This window comes from Polypterus senegalus, chromosome 6 (genome assembly GCF_016835505.1).
Source record: "Polypterus senegalus isolate Bchr_013 chromosome 6, ASM1683550v1, whole genome shotgun sequence".
Taxonomy (NCBI): Eukaryota; Metazoa; Chordata; class Cladistia; order Polypteriformes; family Polypteridae; genus Polypterus; species Polypterus senegalus.
In genome coordinates this window covers 133,997,308-134,023,843 of record NC_053159.1, presented here as the reverse complement: position 1 = coordinate 134,023,843, position 26,536 = coordinate 133,997,308, and the positions used below count along the sequence as shown (strand labels likewise).

At 37.5% G+C, this 26,536-nt stretch overlaps 1 protein-coding gene across 1 annotated transcript in view; it reads right to left on the bottom strand.

Moving 5' to 3' along the window:
- The window catches only part of heatr6 (HEAT repeat containing 6), a 60,235-nt gene extending 36,031 nt beyond the window's left edge, over positions 1 to 24,204 (bottom strand). Inside the window, exons 1-5 of the mRNA XM_039757257.1 lie at positions 23,906 to 24,204; positions 12,715 to 12,822; positions 6,147 to 6,287; positions 5,747 to 5,862; positions 1,382 to 1,496 (exon numbers count right to left, since the gene is read on the bottom strand). Coding sequence (XP_039613191.1) covers positions 1,382 to 1,496; positions 5,747 to 5,862; positions 6,147 to 6,287; positions 12,715 to 12,822; positions 23,906 to 24,187 — 762 coding nt within the window. The 5' untranslated portion in view covers positions 24,188 to 24,204. The remainder of the gene's footprint in view (positions 1 to 1,381; positions 1,497 to 5,746; positions 5,863 to 6,146; positions 6,288 to 12,714; positions 12,823 to 23,905) is intronic.
- Between the last annotated feature and the right edge of the window lie 2,332 nt (positions 24,205 to 26,536).

The window sequence follows — 26,536 nt, the reverse complement described above, 5'->3', positions numbered from 1 at the left end:
TTCTGCATAGAACACTGAACTGATAAATACAGGATAATACAAAGCATTACACAGAAGAAAAGAAACAAATAAATAAAATACTAGTAAAATACTAAATTCAATACTAAAAGAAATGCCTGAAACAAATAACATATTTTGTGATATAATACACACACAAATTATGCTGTGGAAAGAGAGAAAGACTGTAAGAAGGGGCAGAATGTTAGATTAAGCTAAAAGCCTTCATGAACAGATGAGTTTTAAGTTTTTTTTGTTTTTTTTTTTTAAAGAATGAATTGAGTCAGCGGTTTTTATTAATTTCGGGAGTTCATTCCAAAGTCTGGGTGCTATGCAGCTAAAAGCCATGTCAACAATAGAGTGCAGATTAGTGTGAGGCACAACAAGATTGCCAGAATCAGAGGATCTTAGTGGTCGAACAGGAGCACAGTAATGGAGAAAGTCACTGGTGCAAGGCCATTTAAAGCTTTGTAGGTTATTAATAGAATCCATCCATTATCCAACCCGATCATGTAATATTCGATCATTTTCCTCAATAAATAAATGACCAAGTATAATATTTTTGTCTCATTTGTTTAACTGGTTTCTCTTTATCTACTTTTAGGACTTGAGTGAAAATCTGATGATGTTTTAGGTCATATTTATGCAGAAATATAGAAAATTCTAAAGGGTTCACAAACTTTCAAGCACAACTCTATATCCTAACTACAGGGTCAAGGGGGTCTGCTGGAGCCAATCCCAGCCAACACACCGCGCAGGAAACAAACCCCGGGTACGGCACCAGCCCACCGCAGGGCACACACACACCAAGCACACACTAGGGACAATTTAGAATCGCCAATACACCTAACCTGCATCTCTTTGGACTGTGGGAGGAAACCCACACAGACACAGGGAGAACATGCAAACTCCACGCAGGGAGGACCCAGGAAGTGAACCAGGGTCTCCTAACTGCAAGGCAGCAGCGCTAACCCAATGCGCCACTGTGCCGCACATTATTAATAGAATTTTAAATTCAATTCTGTAAGGTGCAGGGAGCCAGTGAAGGCAAAGGATGTTATGTGCTCACTGTTGCTGGTTTGTGTTACGACTCTTGAATCAACTAGAGCTGTGATATAAAAGATTAGAAGCGGCACCTAAAGGTAGGGAGTTATAATAATCGAGGCAGGATTTGCTCCATTCAGGTTTTAATTTCACTGAAGCAAATTGTGAGCTGAGAAACTTATGATAAAATTTTGCTTTTAACATTGAAGTAATGTGAAGAATAAAAGTTATTTGTTTATTGCAGGCTGATAAGAATAAAAGGTTATTACTAAAATAATGCAACATAGTGTGGTTACTTTTTGTGCATTTTATATAAACTTTTCAGAAAGTTCCTACTTACTCCACAACAGGTGACATCACATAAGTCGCCCTGCTTCACACACTGCAGTACTGACAAAAAAGTTTTAAAACAGGAATTGCGGTACGGTTCTTCTAGATAAGGCTGTCCAGGAACTCTAAGAGAGTAAAACACATAGGTATAATGTGAACAAGTATAACACATTTCTTGTTTTTAAAGTTATTTTTAATATAAAACACATTCACCTCATTTCAACCAAATGACGGTTATCTCATTCAAGAACAACTAAGAACTACTACACCAATTTTTCATCCACTCATCTAATAATCAATGACCATGTCATTTTTATGGTTAAATGCTTTTGCATTAATAAATACATAGGTACAGTAGATTACATTGCATTTAGAGAATACGTTTGGTATTTTTCAAGTCAAAATTATTTCTTCACAATCATAACATATATTAATTTACCACATGAAATTGTGTTCTGTGAAGCTTATTTTACACATTTAAGAAATAACAAGCTAGCTCTTGCATTTTATAATGAAGCTTATGAATACCAGTGTCCCAATGTGAAAAAGCCCTAAAATTTACCAAATATTCTCACTTTGAAGTAGCAAATATTTCATTTTAAGAAAAGGTGCCTTTTGCATTTTTGAGGTATGCGTGTAACAAAAAAAGTACAATGGAAATGATAGGTTTTACTGCAGATTATTGATACTATTTTTCCTGATCACTTCTTTGCTCATAGCTGATGTCACAGGTGAAGTTATGAAAGCCCCCAAACGCCCCTCTTCACCAAACTATATTCTGCTGATTATCCTACAATTACTTATGTATTTCTGTTTCTTTAATGGTTATATTCTGCCATGGCCTGTGACAAGACAGATGCACGCCCAAATCATATGATTAATTTTTCCAAAATGGAGCCTAATTTTCACCTATTACATTCTTTGTTGTTGTTTTACATAGCCTACAGAGTAGGATTCACGCAGAGTGGAAGCATCGCAAGAGTTTCATTGTATTTTATGCTCATAACAGTACATGTGAACTAATTACAAAGCACCGTATTTTTAATAAAGCATTAGATTTTTTAATTATCCAAGCTACCTGCACTTGGCATTCAGCAAATGAAAAAGACAGTCTGCAACAGACCCCAACCGGGATTTAACAGACCAAAGCGCCACAATTCAATTATCAAATTTTTAACGCAGGATGAGTCGCTCTTGCTCAATGTTTGGTAATAAAAGAACCAAGGACAACATTTCGAGTGAATGAATTTACTGGCACTGGTTGCTTCCAAGACCCTCTTAAAACTGAAAATGAACTGGTGAGGTTAAGCTTGGCAAATGAGGACACACACCGTCAGCAAGAGGTTGGTGCAAAGTGTTCGTTTTTATTTAAAAAAACAACATTGTCCGAAAGTGTAAAAATAAATAATAATCCATAAAATCAATTTTGGCAGCGGTTAAAAATCAATAAATAATCAAATAAATATATGGTTAAAATACAAGCATAAGTTTCCTTTAAAACAGTCATGATCCCCAATGCCCTTCCTAAAATATGGCATCACTTCCTCTATTACTACTAAGTTCAGGATCCCACTGCCAGTCCCTCAGCGTCTATAGGACTCCTACTCACATCTCCCTCAGCCAGTCTTTCGGCATCCAAAGTGAAAAGCCCAATACAACAGGGCCAGTCCTACTCCCCGGTGTTGCTCAATAGGAGCACCCTTTCTCCAGTCCAACATTTGAGTGCAGGAATGATACTCGCTTCCCCTGGGCATACTCCCAACTACCTGCCTCCTTTATTCCCAGCATAAGCTCAATCGGTCATGCCTCTTACTTATCCCTTAACCTCCATTCACTCTTCCTTTCTCTCGTTTTCATTTTTTTGGTCTCCCAATTCCGCCGTGCAGTCTTCCTTTATAGCCCAGATAAGTTGCATGTGCTGTCCTCCACCTACTCTGAAGTGTGAATGAGACACTTGACTGACCCACTCGCATTTGCACATGAATACGTGATCAGCCAAACACCCCAACCAACCTCGAAGTGGCACATGCACCTGCATCCTCAAATATTTAAAATATGGAACGCCACTAACTTCTCTCTTCACATGCCTATGCTAAAAAATCTGAGCTAATCTTACTAAACTTCAGTTTGTTTGCCTATAACATCTGTTCAGTTTGTGTCACTTGATTGCTTACAACGCATGTGCTCAATCTTTCTTTGCAAAATAATTAAACAGGTTTCCGTATAGTGAAAGGATGTGAGCAATTGTATGTGTGACATTTTCATTTATTTTTGTCTAGCTGTCTACAGAGCAGAGACAGCAATTTACATCTGGGCATCAGCATTCAATTATGTTAGAGAGGCACTGCAAGATGAAAAGAAATTCCTGAAAACCTCAGGAAATAAAAAACTGTTAATTCTTTTCAGACTGAGATGTTAAAGCTCTGAAACTTTCAATGAACCCTAGAACAACATGAAGGGGTCAAACTGCTTTTCTCTCCTCTTCTGCAACTAAAATCAGTGTTCACAATGAGTAGTAATGTTGTGTTTTCCAAACTGCACCTTGATGATTCCCCAAGATGTTTAGAATTGATTAAGCAGTATTCTCAGCCATCCAAGGAAATATCATACATTACAGTACTTTTAAAAAAAAAAGTACGGAATCCTGCAGTCATATTGAAGACATAAACCCAATCATGATATTGTGGCAACAAATGAAATGTGTAATGCATCCTTAAACACTAACCAATGTCAGTTAAAGCAGTTCTGCAAAGAACACAAGACAAACTTTACTAAAACTCTGTGAGTCACTTACCAGTTACTGGAAATATCTTACTGCCAACACTGCTGCTAATGATAGCATAACCTAATGGAGGCAATTATTGTTTTTTCACATGAAGAATATTACAATTTTCTTTAATCAATAAATATCCAAATGCTGTGATATTGATTTACTCAGAGTCTCTATTAATTAGTGTTATGTTTTGACGGAATATCTGGCACAGTTATGTAGAGATGTCTTCATTAATAATTTGTAGCTTACAGTCAGGAATTAAATCATTTTAATATTATTTAGTCATGATTTCAGTCGTAATTCATAAACTACTTTGCCATTAAGTATCCTATAATACACTTTGCTGACTGCCTGATTTAGAAATAAGTGTTCAATACTCAGAGAATATGAATTTTAATTGCTCCATAATAGTCAAAGCTGAGTAGACTTTTATGCACCATATTAATGTATAAAAATAGTTAAGGGAATAAAGAGTACACAGCTATTTTATTTAATTATCTTTTCAGTACCCTATAGCATAATGTACCCCCTGTACAGGAATAATAACACATTGGTTAGTGCTCCTGTTTCACAGATGCAGTATCCCAGGTTCCATACCCAGTCATTGCCTAAGTGGAGTCAGCACATTCTCAATGTATCTGAATGGGTTTGCCTCATACATTCTCAAAGATGTGCATGTCAGGTTGATTCATGATGCTAAATTGTCCCATGGGTTTGTGCATGTATGGGCCCTGTCCCAGACTGGTTCCTGTATTGTGCCAGATGCTACCAGAAAAAAACAGTTTCCTTTACAACTAAGAACTGGATGAATGGGTTGAATCAATCTCCTACATTGTCTCTGTGAAATGTTTGCCCACTCCTCCTAAGAGAACTCCATCAAATGAGTGAAGTTAGAGGGCTTTCATGTGTGTATCATTGACTTCAGGTTCACCAATCGCATTTATACAGTGTTATCATCTGGGCATAATTTGGCTATTCCTTAACCATCCATATGTTTCTCTTTTGAGAAATTATTTTGTGTATTTGCTTGAATATTTTGGGTCACTGCTTTGTTGCAAGGTTCACTTAGAGTTCTGCTTTAGCTTTTTGACTCAAGTACTCTCTGATTCAAAGGGGAAACTTTGGTTGTCTATAACGGCAAACTGACCAGATCCAAAAAAGCAGCTCCAAGCCATAACTCTTCAACCATCAAGATTTATAGAAGGCATAAGGGTCTTTTGGTCAAAAGCAGTACTTCTTCCATTTTTGATAAATGGAATTTCTTGCGTCCTTGCAAAAAACTCTGCTTTTGTCTCTGTTATGAGCACATTGTTTCACTTCACCTGAGCAATCTGGTTTTGACATTTCTAACTATGCTCCAGTAAGATAGGAACTTGGGTGTTAGGTGTATGTCACAGGTGATCTGACAGCATGGTAAAACACCAACATACAGTACTTAACTCATATCAGACATAAGGCAGGAGAAATATTTACAACCTGCTTGACAAATATTATTCATTATTCAAAGTATAAAAGTTATCTGAAAAATGTACAGAAAACACCATACACTAGTAAAAATTACCATCTTATAGCATAGGTTTACAGTTTCTTTTAAAATCTTACCCAAGACACAAATTAGCCATACAATGCAAAGCTGCTCGACAGAGTTCCATGTCTGTTTGGTAAAGATCACTGTACCGTAGTAGAATTCCGTCTTTTCCCACCAAATCAGCCATGTGCTAAATAAACAATAAAGATAACATTTTAAACAGACATTTAAAACAGAACTGTAAAGAGGTTTGGAAAATTATAAGTTTAATCATATTTAAGAATTCAAATATTTCTACGTGGGCAGTATTGCCTAGTGGGTAAGACAGTGAACTTTAAGCACCATGAGAAAATCACTTAAACTGCCAGTTCTCCAACTGTAAAACATTTATACTAGAGCTCTATACTAATAAATGTTATGCATAAAAGAAAGACTACTTCTTTATATAATTTTAAAAAGACACTTGTATCTCACCTTATGGCATCTGAAACCATTGTTGTAGACTAGTGCTGCTAGAGCTTGGAGGATTTCTTCATGGGTCCAGGAACTACAGTGATAAAGGGCCTGTACAGTGTAAGAGACCAAGGAGTCCAAGCTTTTCTCATCAACAATTACCTGCAGAATACGAGGCAGATTAAGGTATGGGAGTCGACAATACTACAGTAAAATATATGTGAAACAAACCTGCAAAGCACCCAACATTATCTACGCTATAGTTAACATATATGCTATATGAGCGAGCAATCATTGAATGGATCAATAGTGACAGTAGAATTAGAAGTACAGTACTGCAGAATACATTTCTTACTTGCACATCTAACCAACATGCAACACATTGCCACTCTGTGTAACCATAGCAAAGTTGTTTAACAAAATAAATTTTCCTTGAATGTGCCGGCAAATACTTTTGTCTGAAACTCTATGAAGTGCATTGAATAAACAGAACAAAAAACACATTTTGAATTGAATTGAATTGACGATCCGCCTCTGCCTCTCCCACTCCCACTTATTGGTCATAAGTCCAGTCAACTCAATTAAAAAGCACATTATGGGAATGCCTTTCTTGTTTATGATGTGCACTGATTTTTCGAAAAGTAGACATTTAATAATATTTTACCAATAAATAGATGTGTTTTCCATGTTTTGTGCATACAGCTAGATAACAGGCATGTTGATTATGCGACACGTGAAAGTTTTTTTTCTTATTACCCAATGCAGAGCATTGGTCACCATTGGCTTCTCTTATATTGTAAACTTTTATCTCTCTGTTCTACATGAAAACATGAGATTAAAAAATTTCTCAGCCTTCACTACAAAATACAAGTAACATATAACAAAATATTATCATTGGGTTCAGTGTTCAAAAGAAAAGCTCACTTCGGCATATAAATATTTTAAGTAACTGGTGCTGCAGGGATTTTAGCATTTTTTACTTATTTTTTGGGCAAGATGGAATAAAACTCATTGGTCAAGTTTTGCTTTAATCTGCAAAAATGTATAAATATTGTTATACTTTTGGCCTGGATATTGTACAATTATTCTTCTCCGCTCACATATACTTTATACATGCTACGGAAACACATCTATTTTTTTTTTGGTTTTGGTGCATAAGACAAGTTGAACTCAGTGATCTGAAAAACAACGCTAAGAATTAAAACAGATCCAAGCTTAAATAATTGAAGTGTTTAAAAAGCTAAAAGTAAAGACCACTGTCCACAACTTCAGGCTAATAATCTTGCACTGCACACTAATTTGAAAATGCAAACTATGCCTTGCAAACAAGTTAACTTTTCAGAAGAACCTTAATTTTCACAGATGACCTTCAGCTTTCCAAACTGAATAATGATTCCTTAAAGAAAAATTCTGCAGAAAAATGAACATTTTTTATATTTGTTAGTTATTTACCCCGCACTATCTGTAGTGAAGGCTGAGAAAAATTTTTAAGATCACAATTTTATGGATATAACAAAACTGGGCTTCAATGGTGACTTGCATTGAACAACACCAAACAATATGAAAATATCTATGAAAAAAAAATATATATATATATTATTTATTTATTTATCAAGCACCTTTAAACAACTTTCATTGACCAAAGTGCTGTACAACTAAAAAACAAAAAGGTTAGCAGGTACTACACAGCGTATATATACTCAATATACATTGCACACTACTATATTAAACCAATCAATAAAATCAAAGCAAAATAATAATAATAATAAATAAGATGAAACCAACTTCATAAAATCAAGAAGAATTAAATGCACATAAAAACAGATTTGTCTTAAGCAGGGTTTAAAAATGATTAAGATTCTGGACTGCTCTCAACTGCAAGGGGAGGCTGTTCCAAATCAAAAAATCCAAAATCATAAGCTACTCATGTTGAACAACACATACAGTATGCTCACAACATCCCAGACATGAATCCTTGCTAAAATATTGTTAAATAAGCCATTAAAAAAAAAATCCTCTCATGCATAACGGTGAAGCACATTCAAACAGGATCAGTTTATGAACTGAAGACCTGCCTCTCCCTTCATTTGTTGGCCATTACATTTATGCCCAAAGCAGTTAGCCACCACCACAATACATCAGAGTATTTCAACTGCAGAATATGAAACTGATGGTTGTCTCCTGTTATCATCACGGCACTCAAGAGGAAAAGCATAAAGGAGAAAAACAGTGGTGAGAAGTAGAAATGAACTTAAAATACCCAGCACAAAATCTTTATTTGTGAGGCACTATTTTCCTAGGAATAAAAGGTTTTTAAATTAGTAAGTTTTAAGTTTTTTCTTATTTATAATATAGCAGTTTGAAAAGGAACTGCCTAACAATACAAAACAGAACACTACGATCTCCTTTATTAGTCAAATGTATAGCCAAGTAGAAATGTCAATCATATATGCACATGATTTTGTCAAGTTTTGTTCTATTTTATTGTGTTGTGTGAACAATCGAAGTTCTTCCTCGTGGGTAAAAGGGAACAACATGATAATACAGGAGGTAGTGCTTCTCCCCCACAGCTCTAGATGGCCACATACAAATCCTGACCTGTCAATATCTATATTGCACATTATCGCCGACTGGATTTTTCTCCAGGTCCAAATACCAAAGCCGTGAATGTTACAGTAATTGGGTACCCTAACAAGGCCTTATACGAGTTAGTGTTAACATATGTGTATGTGTGGCCCCCCGAGTGGCATGTCATCAAGTGATGTTGCTGGGGAAGCGTTCAGCACCTCTGCTGTCTTAAATTAGAATAAGGGGTTAGTATATTGATGATATGTATTATAAAATGTATCATAAAATGACTAATTCATCTCACACCACCATACTAGAGAGCTGTATCCTGGTGTTCAATTCACTTAGTATGGTAAAGATACAAATACAAAAAACAAAATCATATGAACTAAAGGAGCTACATTCTTGAAACTCCTGAAACTCAAAACAGCTACAATGGTGATTACAACACTATAAATAACTAGTGTGGTGTTGAGGTGTCACCTGTTGCATGGCTGCACTCAGGTCCTAACCTGGGGTCCTGAATTGGTTTGTCATGTGGTGGGTGCTACAATTCGCTGTATCAGTGCGTGCTCCTAACCTCAACCCCAATAAAAACAAGGACATTCTCAGCAATGGTAAAAGTTGTGTAGAATATAACCACAATTTCTAACAAAAAATTATGATGTGACAGAATGTAATCCTTCACAAGAGTTTAATTCCCATATTCCTGATACCTTTGGAATACTTAAAAGACAGAGATAAATAATACATTTCTAGATAAAGGAAGAGTATTGGCATGTCACATCAGCCACACATATCTGTTGGTCTTATTAAATGTGAACCAATACCCAAAATCACAATCTCCAAGAGGATCTTCAAGTGTGTAAAACTATGCTCTGAATTTAAAGGTCAGACCAGGGTTTGTTTCCTGCCTTGTGCCCTGTGTTGGCTGGGATTGGCTCCAGCAGACCCCCGTGACCCTGCAATTAGGATATAGCGGGTTGGTTAATGGAAAGATGGATTATACAAAGAACATTAAAAGCAAAACTTCTTTATACATTAGCTATAACATGACACTTATCTCAATAACAGATGTATGTACAGAATAGAAATGTATGAATCACTATAACCTTTATTTGATGCACTTTAGCATAGTAACAAATGCACAGAGGAAAAATGTGCACGATGGCAAATGCATTCAGTTAGAAAACGCATCTTAGTTTATATTTGTACTGTATATGTAAAGGAAAAATATTAACAAAATTTCAATTATAATATATAAGCCTCTGGTAACAGGTGATTTTACAACTAAAAACAGTTTGTTATTAGATAGAGATATTTTATGGATAAAAATAATATAAATGAAATAAAGAAAATATGGCAAAATAAAACAATAACACAAGGAGAAATAATATACAAGAATGGTGAGAAAACAAAAAAGCATTTGACGAAAATAAGGTAATTATACTGTGTAATTTGTGACAGAACAAACAAAACTGACTTACACCTTTAGAAGATACACTAATGGAGGTTAAACACAAAACCATGTAAATGAAAGAGTAACCATACTGAGCAACCTATGGCACCACATTATATACAATCCTTAATAAATACTCTAGACGATGCACACATCCATATGTCGATATTAATTATTGCAGGCAGCCATTAAGCTGAACATACAGTGCTTAATCACACACATCATAGTGTCCTGGAAAGGGGAGACCCCGTATAAAAAGTGTTCTACATGGTGTGACTAAAATGTATGCAATTACCCTTACATGAAAGTCTGCAATGTGCACTTTAATCACATCTGAATTGTTTGAGTTGTAATTTTAAACTGTGGAGCAGAAGAGTAAATCAAGGAAAAATATGTCCTTATCCCAAATATAATGAAGGGCACTGTATCTTAAAGATACCTTGATGTGGTCACCTCTACATCTGGATTCACAAGCTATTCAGAAGCAGTGGACACAACATCACAAGCCACAAATTAAAAGCTGATAACACTTTAACATGCACGTGAACTTTTTCTTGATTTTTGTTAAGTGTCCACCTAATTTTCTTTTCTCCACAGCAACAGCTGAAGATGGAGAGATTAACTTATTAGCTGCATGCATTTGTGACTGTGCATTTTTTTTCAATGTGAATTTGTCAGTGCCCCCCTTAAGGAACAGTTTGGAGTGTTGCACATCTGATGGGAAATTCAGACTACATTTCTGAGAAGGATATGCTTACTCATATGTAAAAAAAAAAAAAAAAAGTTAGTTCTAACTCGTGTGAACCTCACATAATTCTTCTGAATTTCATTTTTCAGAAGAAGATAGAATAAAGCAAACAGAGATCTAGATAATTAAAAGAGATTGCTTATTCGATTAGTGGTTTAAATCTAAGAAACATACCCAATATAAGGTTCCCCTTGTTTGCAATTGGGAAAACCAGAATTCTCAAATGTTTAACAGATTGAAGCACAAACATGGTAAACAGGATCTTCAAATAGTTGTGCAGCATCGAGGAACTATGTAAGAGTAAGTGCAACAATGTCACAGTGTGCTTAAGCATGGAAAACATAAATGCCGGGTTAAATGTTACCTGATGGATATTTTATGGCTCCAGTAAAAATATTCTGCATATTGTGAAGAATTAGTCTGCATACAAACAATCATCTTTTTCAATTATAACATTTAAGCTCATTGTGTACTCTCTGAGGAACTAGCATCCCATTCAGGGTTGGTTCCTTTCTTGGGGTCAACGCTGCTGAAATAGGCTATAGCCCTGTGACCCAAAACTGGATTATGTGGATTTAAAAATGGATGGATTTCTACTCGAGTAATAAAGCTTGAAATTTAACATTACAATCTTGAGAAATAAATTATTATCAGTGTCGCATGCGGCTGGGGGTGGAGCCCAGCTGGGGCGCCCAGGAGGACCGGAGGAGGGCTTGTGCCTCCTCCAGACCACGAGGGGGTGACCGCCCTAGTTGTGTTGGGGGCCATGGGTAAAGGGCATGGAAGCCCAACCCTGTAGGGGCCCGTGGCCACCGCCAGGCAGTGCCCCGGTGCCTGAAGAAACCTGGACCTCAGCACTTCCGCCACACGGGGGTGAGTCCGCGGGGGGTTGCCAGGAAAGCAGCTGGAGCCCATCCAGGTTGCTATTTAAGGGGCTGCCTCCTTTCCGTCATCGGCAAGAGTCGGGTGGACATGGACAGAGCTCGGAGAGAGGAGTGGAGGGGCGGCCAGAAGGAAAGGCACTAAGGATTGTGAGGCCTGGACTTTGGGGGATCGGTGCTGGAGGCACTGGGACGTGCACTAAAGGAATTGTAAATATTTGTGTAAATAAACGTGTGTTGGGTGAACAAATGATGTCCGTCTGTCTGTGTCCGGGTCCCGTTCCACATCAGTTAAAACAAGTTTAGCCTAATAAAATAAACTGGCTTCTTTAACATAGGAAATTTGACAGTGTTTTCTTTGGCCTTTGCTTTTTCCCCACTTTTCTAATAACCACAAACTCAAATTCAATTTTCTACTACATCATATCCAATTAAACTCCACTGGTCCTCATGAGTAAAATGAGTTAAAATCTTTAATACGTACAAAGTATATTTGGATTTTATACATTTATATGATTGATATAATTCATTTACAATATTGACAAAATCTTATTAACTATACATGCCTAAAAACACCATATTCCTTCCAAGTATATTTTTTACATTTTCAATGTGTTTTCAGCTAAAAGGGTTTAAACTAGTTCACCTTTAAGCTATAATTAATGTGTCTTGTGGAAGTTACTTTTTCTGCTTCTTTTAAACCTGCTAAATAATTATCACATTACTCTCTATAAAATCACCTCTGTCCCCCCTTTGGATATGAAATGTGCTAAATTAAATGAGACTAATGATATTCTGCTAACACATAAATGCAAAAGAGTTCTTAGACATATTGTAAAACTGCTCTCATCTATATATTATATGTACCGTATACAGTATTATGCAGGTATTGGTTATTCCAATTTAGAATAAAAGGCAAGGCTGTCACAGTACCTGGAGTCGATTGAGTAGGTGATGAATGAGCTGGCACAGTTTACTCACTAGATGCTCCTGGTTGAGCCGGACCAGCTGGCAGGCTTGAACAAGCAGCATGCATACATCCTGCAAGGTAATGTATCCATTGTAGTTAAACTGTATAGAATTTAATTCATCCAACAAATATAAGACATGAAAGAGGGAAATCTAGAAATCATACATAGGCAATCTGGTGGTTCAATGTTACAAAGAACTAATCCAGTCACCATTTAAAATGTAGTTTAAATATAGGGTGGTCCAGATGTAATTATGCAATTTTCATTACACTATAACTTATTAAATTTATTACATAGAAAATCACCTGAAAAATCCTGGACCATCGAGAAGTGTGCGAACTGACGACATGAAGAATCGTCTTCGCGCTGAACTGGACTCGTCCCCACATAATCAAAGTCATCCAGACGATCTGGATCTGCAGAATTTGATCTGGACCACCCTGTACATCATTAATATGTGGGAATGACATATGTACCGACGACGCTTTTAATAAAAAACATATTTTAATAATTTATAGATCCTGAAACATAGAAGGGGGGGAAAATAAATCAAATATTTGAAAAAAGAACCAAATTAGCATATACAGCATCTAATTGGATAATTATGAAGGCAAATGGCAATTGTGCTAAAAGCTGAGTAATTAGAGCAGATTTCCTTTTCTCCAGTAGGAGCACATCACTCCTCCTTGGGGATTCTCAAACAAGTATGGACCATGTACCATTAGACCTCCTGAGAAATTAACCCAAATATCATTATTGTAGGTTGCTTTTACTTTAGCAAAATGGCTTTAATCCAGGTTTCTTTGACACAATCAGCCTCAAACGCCAATCACAAACAGTCTTGGCAACCCCAAACAACCTACCTCATTTTTGACATTTGTACCAATAATACTATTCTTTCAATCATTATTCAAAACTATGAGGATTAAGGATGATTGTCTTAAATAAGCCAAGTGTTTTCTTTGAATTGTAAAGCTAAACTGAAACAAATGGCTGCATGTAAAATTTCATGTAGTGTTTTTTTTTTTGTGTGTGTGCTTGCTGCCAGGCAGTTTGTGTCTTTTATCACCAGTCATGCAGAATTTTGCAGGGAAATTTTGACACAGGACAATATCCACAGCAGGCAGCATGGTGGCTGCCTGACAGTAAGAAAACCAGGGTTCACATCCCAGGTGCTCCATTCATGTTCTCCCTGTATATGTGTGGTTTCCTCAGGATGCTTCAGTTTCCTCCCTCCATCCAAAGACATGCAGGTTAGGTGAACTGGTGATGATAATTTGCCCCAGTGTGTGTCTGGTGTGTTGTAACCCTGTGATGGACTGGCACTTTGTTCATGGTTTGCTTCTGGCAGCACAGCCCCCACCTCACCCCCAAACGACCCTGGTCTAGATTAATCAGGTTAGAAAATGAAATGACACAGTCTCCATAGCATCAACTAACAATTACAAAAAATTAATATTGCGCTTGTTTATGTAAGGATGGGAATCTATAATGATTAGCAAATTGGCAAACTAGAGATTCTGTCAGAGGCCTTTCTCTAGTAGGACTGATTCAGGACAACTTACACTGCACCAATTTGTTTTTTAGCCTCCTAATCCCATCTGGAGTAGCCGATGTGCCTCATCTTCAAACTACACAATACTCTTCTGCAGGAGAGACCCACAACCAAATTTTCAGGTGCTGACTCTCATTCTGCGCACTACAAAAACAACAGGCTATGAACATGCCCAGATGACTACACTAGTCACAAAGAGCAAAGACGCAGCCCTTGGGTGCTCAGCTGAACAATTTTAAATCCTACACTGTTTTTTAATATCTGTACTAGAAAACAATACTAACAGGAAGGAATAAAATCAAGAAACACCTTCGGCAATGTTGTATTTCCATTTTAAACTGATCTGACTTACTGTCAACAATATGGAGAGATCTCCAAGAATTCTCAATCCATAAAAAAAAAAAGATTTAATAATTGCAAGAAACCTACCACTATTGCATCACTACTCATAAGATACCCTAAAGCATGCCCTCATAAGTAGTTTCTTGCTCCACAAAACAATACAATTTATTTTTGTACAGCCCAAAATCACAAATGTATACATTCCAAAACAAATGTATACATAGTCCCAATATCTATAGCAACAAAAACATACATATTACCCTGAATATTTCTGGTTTGATCTCATCCATCTCAGCAGACAGACAACTGCAGATCTTCTCCGCTACCCGCCAACAGTGATCTCTTGCCAAAGAAATGGACCCAAAATGTTTGTATAATTGCCTCATCTCTTGTGCTCCTTCCCCTTCCAACAATAACTTCAGTTGTGATCAACATTTCTCCATATTTGCCGGTAAGCACCTGAATGATGTCCCATTGAACCTTCCATAATGTGTTTAAGACTGCCCTACTGTTATTCTCTACAGAAACATCATCCTAATCACTCTGCATAGCTGTGTCTTTAATGTGTCATTTTTCTTCCTCAATCAAGTCCACAAACAGGCTCAGGGTTTCCAGCATGACAGTACCTAACCTCGTTTGTGCTGCACCATCTTGCAGTTGCCTCCACTGATGAATTCTTCACAGGGTGTCATTTAGACCCGTGTTTCCCAGCCACCGATCCGTGGACCAGTAGCAGTCCGTATAATTTTTTTTTGTCAGTTCAAGAACAATCAGTGATTTCCATGATAATTTGTTTCAGCAATTGTGAATATTTATGAGAATTCAAAAGAAAAAGTATGTGATATTTTTGTCTAGATGCTCGAAACTCAGAGGGGGCACACGCCATCCCAATTTATGCTCTCAAATCTACTGCAAGTATATATGGATGCATAAAACTCAGGAGGATTCATGCTTCCAATTTAATGTTATTAAACTTTGATGACCTCAAAACTCCAAGAAGGACCAAACCTCTCATGATCTGATGCTAGTAAATCTAGTTTTTGAAGGAAGACACAAATATCCGGTCTAATGATAGTAAATCTTGATGCTCAAAACTCCAAACTTTATGGAGGGCTGTCCAAACATACCAGGCCTCCGATCTAGCGTTCAACAGTCTGGAATTATGATACAGACTAAATCATTTTATTATATTTTTAATCTCCCCGGTCCACAAAGATTTTCTCAGTTTTCTGCTAGTCCATAAGTCAAAAAAGCTTGAAAACTACTGATTCAGACTCCATGTTTTCCATCCTTCCCTCAAAGGCAGAAGCTACTGTTCCAAGCAGTCTTTGTGCAAAGCCTACTCAGGACACCTTTATCACCAACTGGGTCTACCAATTTTAAGCAGCAAACACAGCACCACACAAAACTACATATTCAGAACATATGGCCTCAGATTATTTAATACAGATACAAAGTTAACCATTAACCTCCAGCCTAAGGTCCTCAAGTTCCGAGTACCCTCAAAAGCAACCATGTCATTTAATAAATTCTCTTTTAATGGAAAATTCACAGGGCGGCACGGTGGCGCAGTGGTACCGCTGCTGCCTCGCAGTTAGGAGACCCGGGTTCGCTTCCCGGGTCCTCCCTGCGTGGAGTTTGCATGTTCTCCCCGTGTCTGCGTGGGTTTCCTCCGGGCACTCCGGTTTCCTCCCACAATCCAAAGACATGCAGGTTAGGTGGTTTGGCGATTTTAAATTGGCCCTAGTGTGTGCTTGGTGTGTGGGTGTGTTTGTCTGTGTCCTGCGGTGGGTTTGTACCCTGCCCAGGATTGGTTCCTGCCTTGTGCCCTGTGTTGGCTGGGATTGGCTCCGGCGGACCCCCGTGACCCTGTGTTTGGATTCAGCGGGTTAGAAAATGGATGGATGGAAAATTCACAATTTGCACACAACTCAGATATAAATGAAGGAGGCATCTTCTTTGAAATTTAGCGTCTCATTCTCAAATGATTCTTAAGATAGTATTTCGGAGTCAATGACACCACAAAGGCTTGCGCCAAGAAAATTCTTTGGTTTATATACAGAAACAAAAGTCACTTTTCTTCATTACAACTTAAATTCACTGATTAATGTGACTTACTTGTCTATCAGCATGTGATACAAATTCATTGGCACTAATTACAAGCCAGTCTGAAGTTTCTCCATGCTGGTTACTTTAGAAGTTGGGGGAAGAGATGACACTTTTTTGAGAAGTCCACTTACAGAGCCAATGCCATGGACAATCAAAAAAAGTGAATTCTGTAACCAGAAACCACATCTCACTTTCATTGGGGGTGTGTAAGCCTACAACGTAGCTAAATGTAGCTGGCTTCCTGTCGATGAACTTCCTGTCGGAGTCAGTGAGTGCTAAGTAGCAAACTCTACACCCAGGACATCATCTAGTGGTTGGTCCATGCTTGCGATTCCTGGTACTGACAAAGCTGGCTTACATTTTATATAGACTGTTTCAATGTCTTTTTCTGGACCCTCTTCACAGGGTAATCTGCTATTAGAAATCTCTATAAGGACCACTAGCCTCCTCACATTGTTCTGAGGATGTCGAGGGCCATGCAGGAGTCTCCAACATTCAAAAAAATCTAAGCTAGGGGCTGTCAATGTATAGAAAAATAATTTATCTAAAATATTACTGAATATAAATAAAAATTTCTATTAGACTATTTTGTTGTAAAAGGAAAACAAGCCTACTCATTTGTCATCACAGAAAATGTCCTAAAGAAAGCTTTTTTTAGTAAAATCCTGCAGAAGCGGAGACAACCACACAAAGCATTATCTAAAGTAGGGCATGGGAATGCTGATCGACTAGAAAGAAATGGATAGCTTATCCAAAATTAAAGTAGAACTTCTGTAACAATGGCTTAAAGCTGGGTACAGCTGCAAGAATATTAAAACTGTAATTTCCACCACCCCCTGTTATTTGGAGCTTAAAGGACTTTATTCTTAATAGCAGTGGTTCTTTAGTGTGAAATATCTAGCTCTGCAGTGACTACATATTTATATTTCCAGCAATTTTTTTTAATTAGAAGGGAATTATTGCCACTGATGTAAAATACGTTTTTAGTTTCATATTCATTCACTTGATTGTTAAGATTATGAACCCTTAACCGTGTCTTCAAATGTTAAACACCTCTATTCAAAATGATAATTCCTATTTTGTTTTCTAAAGAAGGTGGCCAAAAGCTACTGTATTTAATGTTATGCCTGAGTGCACAATTCTTAAAATATATTTGATTTAATATAATGTTTGCAAAAATAAAGACGAAAATTTAAAGGATCAAAACATACTAATCTGTTCTGGCCCACAAAAGACAAATTGTTCGATATTAGAATATCTCACAAGGTGGAATGAAAATACAGTACTGTAGTACCAACTAAACAAAGTCCTTTGATTAAATAAATGGTTAATTGAAAAGACGAACTGGCTACAAATTAAAGAAAAAGTTTGGTACTGTTCAAGTCAGAGTTACTTATTCATAATTGTTATGCATACAAAGTAAATGCAACATGAAAATTACACAGTAACCACAATAGATTGAAGAGGACGCAATACTGTTAACTAACACGTTCATGACGGCTAATAAGTAGTTCAAACATGACCAGCACATCACTCTGCTGTTAAAGTCTAGTTGAAGCCAAGGTCAAATGAATACATTGACTGAACCCACGGTCCAGTGTGGTATTGCACCGAAGTGACAGGTCTTTGGGCAAAAGAAGTGGAACCTGTTGAAATACACAGAAGGATCTTGGCTCAGAACAGATATGAAAACAGCACGACTCAACAAAAAGTTTATGAATGGATGGAAAGGTTTAAAGCAGGAAGAGCAAGTGTAACCCATGAAGCTCGATCTGGTTGACCATCAACCTTGTGAACACAGTCCCACATCAACATGGCAATGCCTGCATTTAAGGAGACCAATGGATTATGATGTCAACTGCTGCTGTACATTCAAACATCAGCTATGGATCTGCACATACCATAGTGCAACGTTAGTAGAAAATGGACACCCAAACAACTTACTGATCTGCACAAACCAACATCAATCGGTGCGTTTCAGCAGGGTTCACTCTCTCTTCCCAAAGAAATCTCACTGTGTTGTTCAACAATGGTGCAATCCTGCACTGGAGCATCCATTTTCTATTGACCTTGGCTAAAACTGGACTAACAGCAGAGTACTGCTCTGTGTGTTCAAACTGCTCATAATCCATTGCAAACGTGTTGTATTGCATTAGCTTCTATCCTTTGCGGTTACCATGTAATTTTCAAATTGCCTTTACTTTTTAAATTCCCTCTGAAATCATTTCCCACATAAAAATGCATTCTAAAGTGAAGCATTTTTTTAATAAGTTTTAAAATTACCTTGTCTGTTTTTGCAGCCTACAATGGGACTTATGGGTACACCATTCCATATGTGAATGAAAAAGCCGTAAAATGTACCAAATACATCCACTTTGAACCAGGAAATATATCAATTTTAGAAAATATGCCTTTGCGTTTATGAGGAATCCTTGTGATGACGAAAGGAAACTAGAAATAATTATTTTATCATGGATTCTTGGAACTATTTCTCTAGAGGTGAAAATACAATTTATGTTCGCTTGTCTCATCACTGCCTCTGATGCGAGTGGAGTTATGACAACCCAATCAAGCCCACAGAGACAAGCTATATCCTGCAATTCTATTTTTTCAGTTTTTTTATGTTCTGCCCATTAATGGGCATCATAGTCGCAGGGGAGGGAAAGGGTAATGATTGCCCATGGCCCACTTTGTGTAGCCTGGAATGAAATGTTTGTCTTCAAGAGGCAGGGACCCACAGAGACTGCTTATGTATTGGTCTCAAGAGTTCTGTGCTACACCCGTGTCACAGCTTGTAATGGACAGACAGATGTGCACTCAAATCATAGGATTATTTTTTTCCAAAATGGCACTTACTTTTCACCCAATGCATTCTGCATTGTTATTTCACATAGTCTACAGAGATCCATGCAGAGCAGCAGGGTAGTGAAAACAGGATGCAAGAGTTTCATTGTAATTTGTACTAATAACAATACATCTGAAGTGAACTGCTTACATTGCATTGTATTTTTAATAAAAGCCTTAGATTTTTTGAAAGAGCCAAGTCACCTCCACGCCACAGTTTCAGCAGTTTGTTCAGCACAAACATGATACAAAAAATGAAAAAATGCAGTTGAAGCAGACTGAAGTGCCACAAATCAATTGTCAATTTTGTTAATGCACGATGAGTTGTCAAGGGGAGCACACAAACAAAGCACCTACAGAGCACTTCGGAGTTGTCTCCCAGCTGCTACAGTCCAAGGATCTGGACGTGTGGCTGCCAGCAAGGAGTCAGGGGAAAGAATGGGATACAGGTTACATATGACTCTGGGTACGCAAAGTGAAGTGGAGCCTGTGGGTTACATTTGACCCCGGGTGAGCACAGTCTACAGGTTACATCTGACCCCAGGTGAGCAGAGTGAAGTGGAGCCAGGCAGAATGCGTTAGCAGACGAAAGAACGAAGCAGCAGGGAGTGTGCGTCACTGCATGGTGGAAGCAGTCACTAAAATAAACAGAAAATCCTTTTTAGGGCATAAATTGGCTAATTTCACTCCACCATCTCCTGCACCCCCAAGTTATTACAACATTCAATCTCACAGCAGACATGTGCATTACCAATCCAGCGGCAGCAGGGAATATCTTGGCAAAATAATGAACAAATATAAGCAATTATTAAGTAAGACTCTCTCAGTTTTTATTGCCTAGAGAACAGAGACCAGAAAACGGGTATCAGTACTCAATATCAATAACGGCGCTAGGCAATGACTTTCCAAGGCAAATCCATGCCCTTAGCCCTGTCGCAAAGGAAGACGAATGGAGAATTAAAGTGTGCAGCCCATCTTTTCTTTAAAATGGCTGAATGTCAAAATGATTTGTAGTTTTCTTTATTTTTCCTTTTTAAAATGACATGGATATGTTGTTTTGCAATATGTACAGTCATATGAAAAAGTTTGGGAACCCCTGTCAGCCTGCATAATAATTTACTTTCAACAAAAAAGATAACAGTGGTATGTCTTTCATTTCCTAGGAACATCCGAGTACTGGGGTGTTTTCCGAACAAAGATTTTTAGTAAAGCATTATTTAGTTGTATGAAATTAAATCAAATGTGAAAAACTGGCTGTGCAAAAATTTGGGTACCCTTGTAATTTTGCTGATTTGAATGCATGTAACTGCTCAATACTGAGCAATCATGAGAAAAGGTACTTAAGGTGGTCAGTTGCAAGTTGTGCTTCCATTTGACTCTTCTCTGAAGAGTGACTGCATGGGATCCTCAAAGCAACTCTCAAAAGATATGAAAACAAAGATTGTTCAGTATCATGGTTTATGGGAAGGCTACAAAAAGATGTCTCAGAGGTTTAAACTGTCAGTTTCAACTGTAAGGAATGTAAACAAGAAATGGAAAGCCACAGGCACAGTTGCTGTTCAAACCAGGTCTGGCAGGCCAAGAAAAATACAGGAGCGGCATATGTGCAGGATTGTGAGAATGGTTACAGACAACCCACAGATCACCTCCAAAGAACTGCAAGAACATCTTGCTGCAGATGCTGTATCTGTACATCTACAATTCAGCGCAATTTGCACAAAGAACATTTGTATGGCAGGGTGATGAGAAAGGAGCCTTTTCTGCACTCACGCCACAAACAGAGTCACTTGTTGTATGCAAATGCTCATTTACACATAGATTCATTTTGAAACAAAGTGCTTTGGACTGATGAGACAAAAATTGAGTTATTTGGTCATAACAAAAAATGCTTTGTACGGCAGAAGAAGAACACCAAATTCCAAAAAAACACCTGCTACCTACTGTCAAATTTGGTGGAGGTTCCATCATGCTGTGGGGCTGTGTGGTTAGTTCAGGAACTGGGGCTCTTGTTAAAGTCGAGCATTGGATGAATTCAACCCAATATCAACAAATTCTTCAGGATAATGTTCATGCATTAGTCACAAAGGTGAAGTTACACAGGGGTTGGATATTCCAACAAGACAATGACCCAAAACACAGTTTGAAATCTACAAAGGCATTCATGCAGAGGGAGAAGTACAATCTTCTGGAATGGCCATCACAGTCCCCTGACTTGAATATCATCGAACATCTATGGGATGATTTGATGCAGGCTGTCCATGCTCGGCAGCCATCAAATTTAACTGAACTGGAGAGATTTTGTATGGAAGAATGGTCAAAAATACCTCCATCCAGAATCCAGACACTCATCAAAGGCTATAGGAGGCTCAACTAAGTATTGATGTAATATCTCTGTTGGGGTGCCCAAATTTATGCACCGGTCTAATTTTGTTATGATGCATATTGCATATTTTCTGTTAATCCAATAAACTTAATGTCACTGCTGAAATACTACTGTTTCTATAAGGCATGTCATATTAAAAGGAAGTTGCTACTTTGAAAGCTCAACCAATGATAAATAAAAATCCAAAGAATTCAGAGGGGTTCCCAAACTTTTTCATATGACTGTATATAATCTCAAGACTAAATACTCAATAACCTTTTTTACTTGAAAAATGGACGTATTCGGCAAGGTCTGAGGCTTTTCTTAACGGGACTCAGGCACCCTTATAAAAAGACAAGAGTGTGATAGCTATTTTTTTTAAACTTATAATATGCTTTATTCAGAATGTAATTTCATGTGGCAAATGATTCTGAAGAAATAACTGACTTCAAAAATAACTACTGTAACTGACCCATTAAGAAACTGGTTTGAATAAAAACTTCTAACCACTGCACCTATCCAGAGAGTGAGAATGAAGGATTCCAGCTCAATGACAGTACAAGCAGAATATTTTTCTGGACATTTAAAATAAACCTAAGTAAGCTAGTATGTTAAGCAGTGGAAGCAAATATCATAGTTCATTTAAAATAGCAGTGAAAAAAACATATGTTTGGGTTGATCCCCTCATGCATGCTCATACACATGTCATAATCATAACTCATGTAACTGAACAGGCTCCCAATGTGGGAACAAAACAAGATTGCCTCATGTGAGTAGTTTATATCCTGGCATCTACAGTCTTTCCCCACAACATCTGCTGTAACGGAGAAGAAGTCTCCGTTTGGGTGAACTTCATTGACCCTTTAGATATATCAAAAATGTGATAAGTTCTCCTAAATCTGAAAGAGATACTGGAGATCTGAAAGGCAAACGCTATGGTTAATAAGTCGGTCAAGGAATCAAGAAAACCTACTAGGGGTGATTAAAGGTTTTAAGCCATAACCTGAAAATTGTATTATACAATTCTAATTTTATACATTCTCAAAAGACTGAAATTCTCAACTAAAATATTGAATTACACATTTCTACCATTTGGGATTTTACAGTGACAGTTTCTTTCTTCAAAACCAACTTAACTTTGATGATCAAAAATCTAAATCAAGCATTGTGTTTAAATTTCTAACACTATAGATTTTCTAGAACCTTTCCCTTTCAAATGAAAAAGACAAGAGATGGGCTGCAGAATTTAATTGCAGCAGGACACCTCTTGAAGATGATCCAATGCCTGCTTGGCTTTTGAAAAAAACAACAGAAGAAAACGTTGTCACCATGGAGTAAAACATAACAAAAAATCAAAGACAACCAATTATTGGAAAACCCTAACCCTATTTTTAAGCTTAGGGTTTTATACATGGATTAAGGTTACGTTTTTTAAACTGCTTTGTGAGACCTGTGAGGTCTCAAAATAAAACATATCATAGTCCACTGGAAATTGCACTTATTGACAAAACGGGTAACAAAAATTAACTGTATAACAAATATTCTAATATTCAAATCAAGGTCCTGTTGCTTTAAAAGCTCATTTTCCTAAAAATTCCAATATATGCTTACGTTGACAAGCAAAAGTCCAATGTTCCTTAGTATGGGATATACATAGAGAGAGAGATACAACTTTACTAATCCTATGGGGAAATTCAGTATCTGTATCTTACATAGACGCAAGGAGTATCACATTGTCTTGAAGACAGTTACTTCGACCATCAGCGTTTTTTTCATTCCTACCATCTAACAGATCATTTTTTGTTTTGGCTTTCGCTGGATTTTGTACACCCACACCCCGCTTTATGCGAGAAGAAACTTAAATTTGACATAAGCTCTACCTGACATTTATATCCTCTTTGTAATATCACAGAAACAAAAATGTTCAGGCTCGCTCCTTACCTGTGGCTCAATGACCCTTGAGGCACTACCAGATAACCCCTCGTAATTTTCGGAGATGAGCTGATCGAAGAGTAAGTGCACCTCTGTCCGGAAAGCTTCATTGTCCGACACTCGTGCCTGTCCCAAAGATCGCAGCTTTTCATAGCATCGGCTAAACTGAGACCCAGAACTACTGACCCGCCCATTGACATCTCCGGTTTCTTCCAGCGCAGCTGCGAGCTGACTACTCTGAGCCTCAAACACCGAGAGGCCGGCATTGAGCAGTCCTGCTTCGGCAGCCATGCTACTTCCTCTTGATGGTTCACCGTTGCTGTGGAAACTGACAACAACATCCGGAGTCTTAGAATTATTTCCGAGTATGGTATGGTAAAACTGAGATTTTTTTTTTTTTAACTTGAACTGGATTATCTGCATAGGAGGTTACACATGTCAAAGTTGTACATACTTTATAATGAAAGTACTGATTCTGACGTATGTACTTTAGTGGGTGTTCAAACTGATGTCACACCATATGATATCTTCTCCGTACCATTGCATTTTTTAACAAACAAACAATAAGGTGACTAGGCATTTTTTACTACAGTACATCATTTTATTGTAATAACCCCCCAATGACACCATATGCCATGTTTTAGGGGTAATATAGTCATTCCGCTCAGTACACACTCCAAAATGTTACAGCTGCTTTTAGTTTCTGGACAATTTTATTTGAATTTTAATTGAGTCTGCATTAAGAAATATCATTTTCTCTATTTTTGAGGCCATTTTACAAGCCATTAGAGCTCGATAAGTTTAGTGCAGGTTAAAACTATATAAGGTGGCACTGGTTGTCGTTATACTAGCAGAATGGATCTAGACTGACAAATTTTCTATAAAAACCTACTGATATCTGCAGCTATAAGAAGGCGCTTTGCTGGGGGTCTGGAAACCCTATGTGGGATTCCGATAGGGGAGCCACAGACAGAGAAGAAAAATAATTTTTAAAGGAATATCTCACTCAAAAATTACATACATTTTTGTGTTACAAACCTCATGTGTTTTGTAGTGATGGCAAAGCAAAATTTTTAATCTCTTGTTTTCATGAAGAACAGAGATGACAAACTTTCTAATAAGATGGCCACCTTTGGAGTTCAACGCTAGACCATAACAAACAATATGAAAATGTCTTGAGAAAAAAAAATATCACGCTACCCATGTTGCATAATACACATGAAGTTATCCAGTCGTATGCTTTCAATGGACATGTATTTTTACCTGAACTATTGTTAAAAATACTTCCAGAAAAGTACAGTAGTGCACTCAGAGGAAACACATTCACACAAGATTGTGAATCCTCTGCCCCTCATTAATGGTCAGAAATCCAGATTCATATTAACTTCAATTCTGTTATCTATGCTGCTCGTAATGTTTCATGAAGGGTACTTCACAACCGCAGAATCTGGACAGAACTCAGGTATTAGCGTTACCTTCACAAGGAAGGTGTACTGTACATTGGAAATGTCCCACTTTAAGGCCTTCATTTCCCATATCAAACTTTGTGAATATAGCCAAGATCAGATATTTGCCTCTTTACCCATGTAAAGGGTGTGGATAAAATGACTGGTGAGCATTGTTCTTGTTTTCTGCTTTACTATACTCTGTTTTTATCACTTCTCTACATTAGTTCATGCTGTACACTCCCAGTTCTTCTAACATATTTGTAGTTTGCCATTTTCTTTTTAATTATGGTCAAATTCTCCTTTAATGTTTTCTTGTATTCTTTTTTCATTTATAGTTACGAATATCCAACTTCATCTTTGACGAAAAGTCATTTGCTAAGAGCAGGTTTGTCTACTGACTTTCATACCAACTTATTTCATACCATCTTTAGAGCATTCTGAAAATATACCAAAGAATGTAAGCTCAAAAGTGTGACCTGGCTGCCCACTGTACAGGGTTAGAGGGCATCAGTCACTTGTGTTTAACATTGTGCACTCTACAGTATAATAAACACAAAAAAGGGTTCAGAAACAGTTGGGGTCCCAAGTAGAAAGCCACATTTAACATTGATGAAATAAAGGTGCAGTGCACTCAAACACAGCCAGCATTACCAAATGCGCTGTGCAGAACAAGTTATAGTTGGTGATCACTGACACTTTCTTGAGGTTGAGGAGACCTTAAATGAGAGTGCAGTGGGAGTGGCAGAAGGCAGAGAGGTGGGTGGAGTTAGCCCATGGTCATGAATCTTCTAGCGGGCTGGCAACTGTAAAACTGTGGAGGAAGTAAATTCATGTGCTCCTTGATGACTGCAACAAGGCCCCCTTGTATGATTCCCTTTCTTAAGTCCCATTAGGCATATGTGAATGTCATGCCTTCAACCACACACTTGCAGTCTTTTAGATCAGGAGTTTTCATGTTCAGCCCAATCGCCTCCCAGTGGCAGCAGATTTTCACCACAACCAATTTCTTCTTTTAATTAGATTCTTCTATTAGTTAAGCAAGTTGCAGTTTCCCCAATTGCTATGTTTTTTGGCTTACTCCTGATATTACAGACTGGTTATGCTAAATGATTACTGGATGAAGCAAGCATTTGTGTATGTTAGACAGGGAAACATTTGTTCTTTTTTTTGCTGATAAATACATGAGTAACTC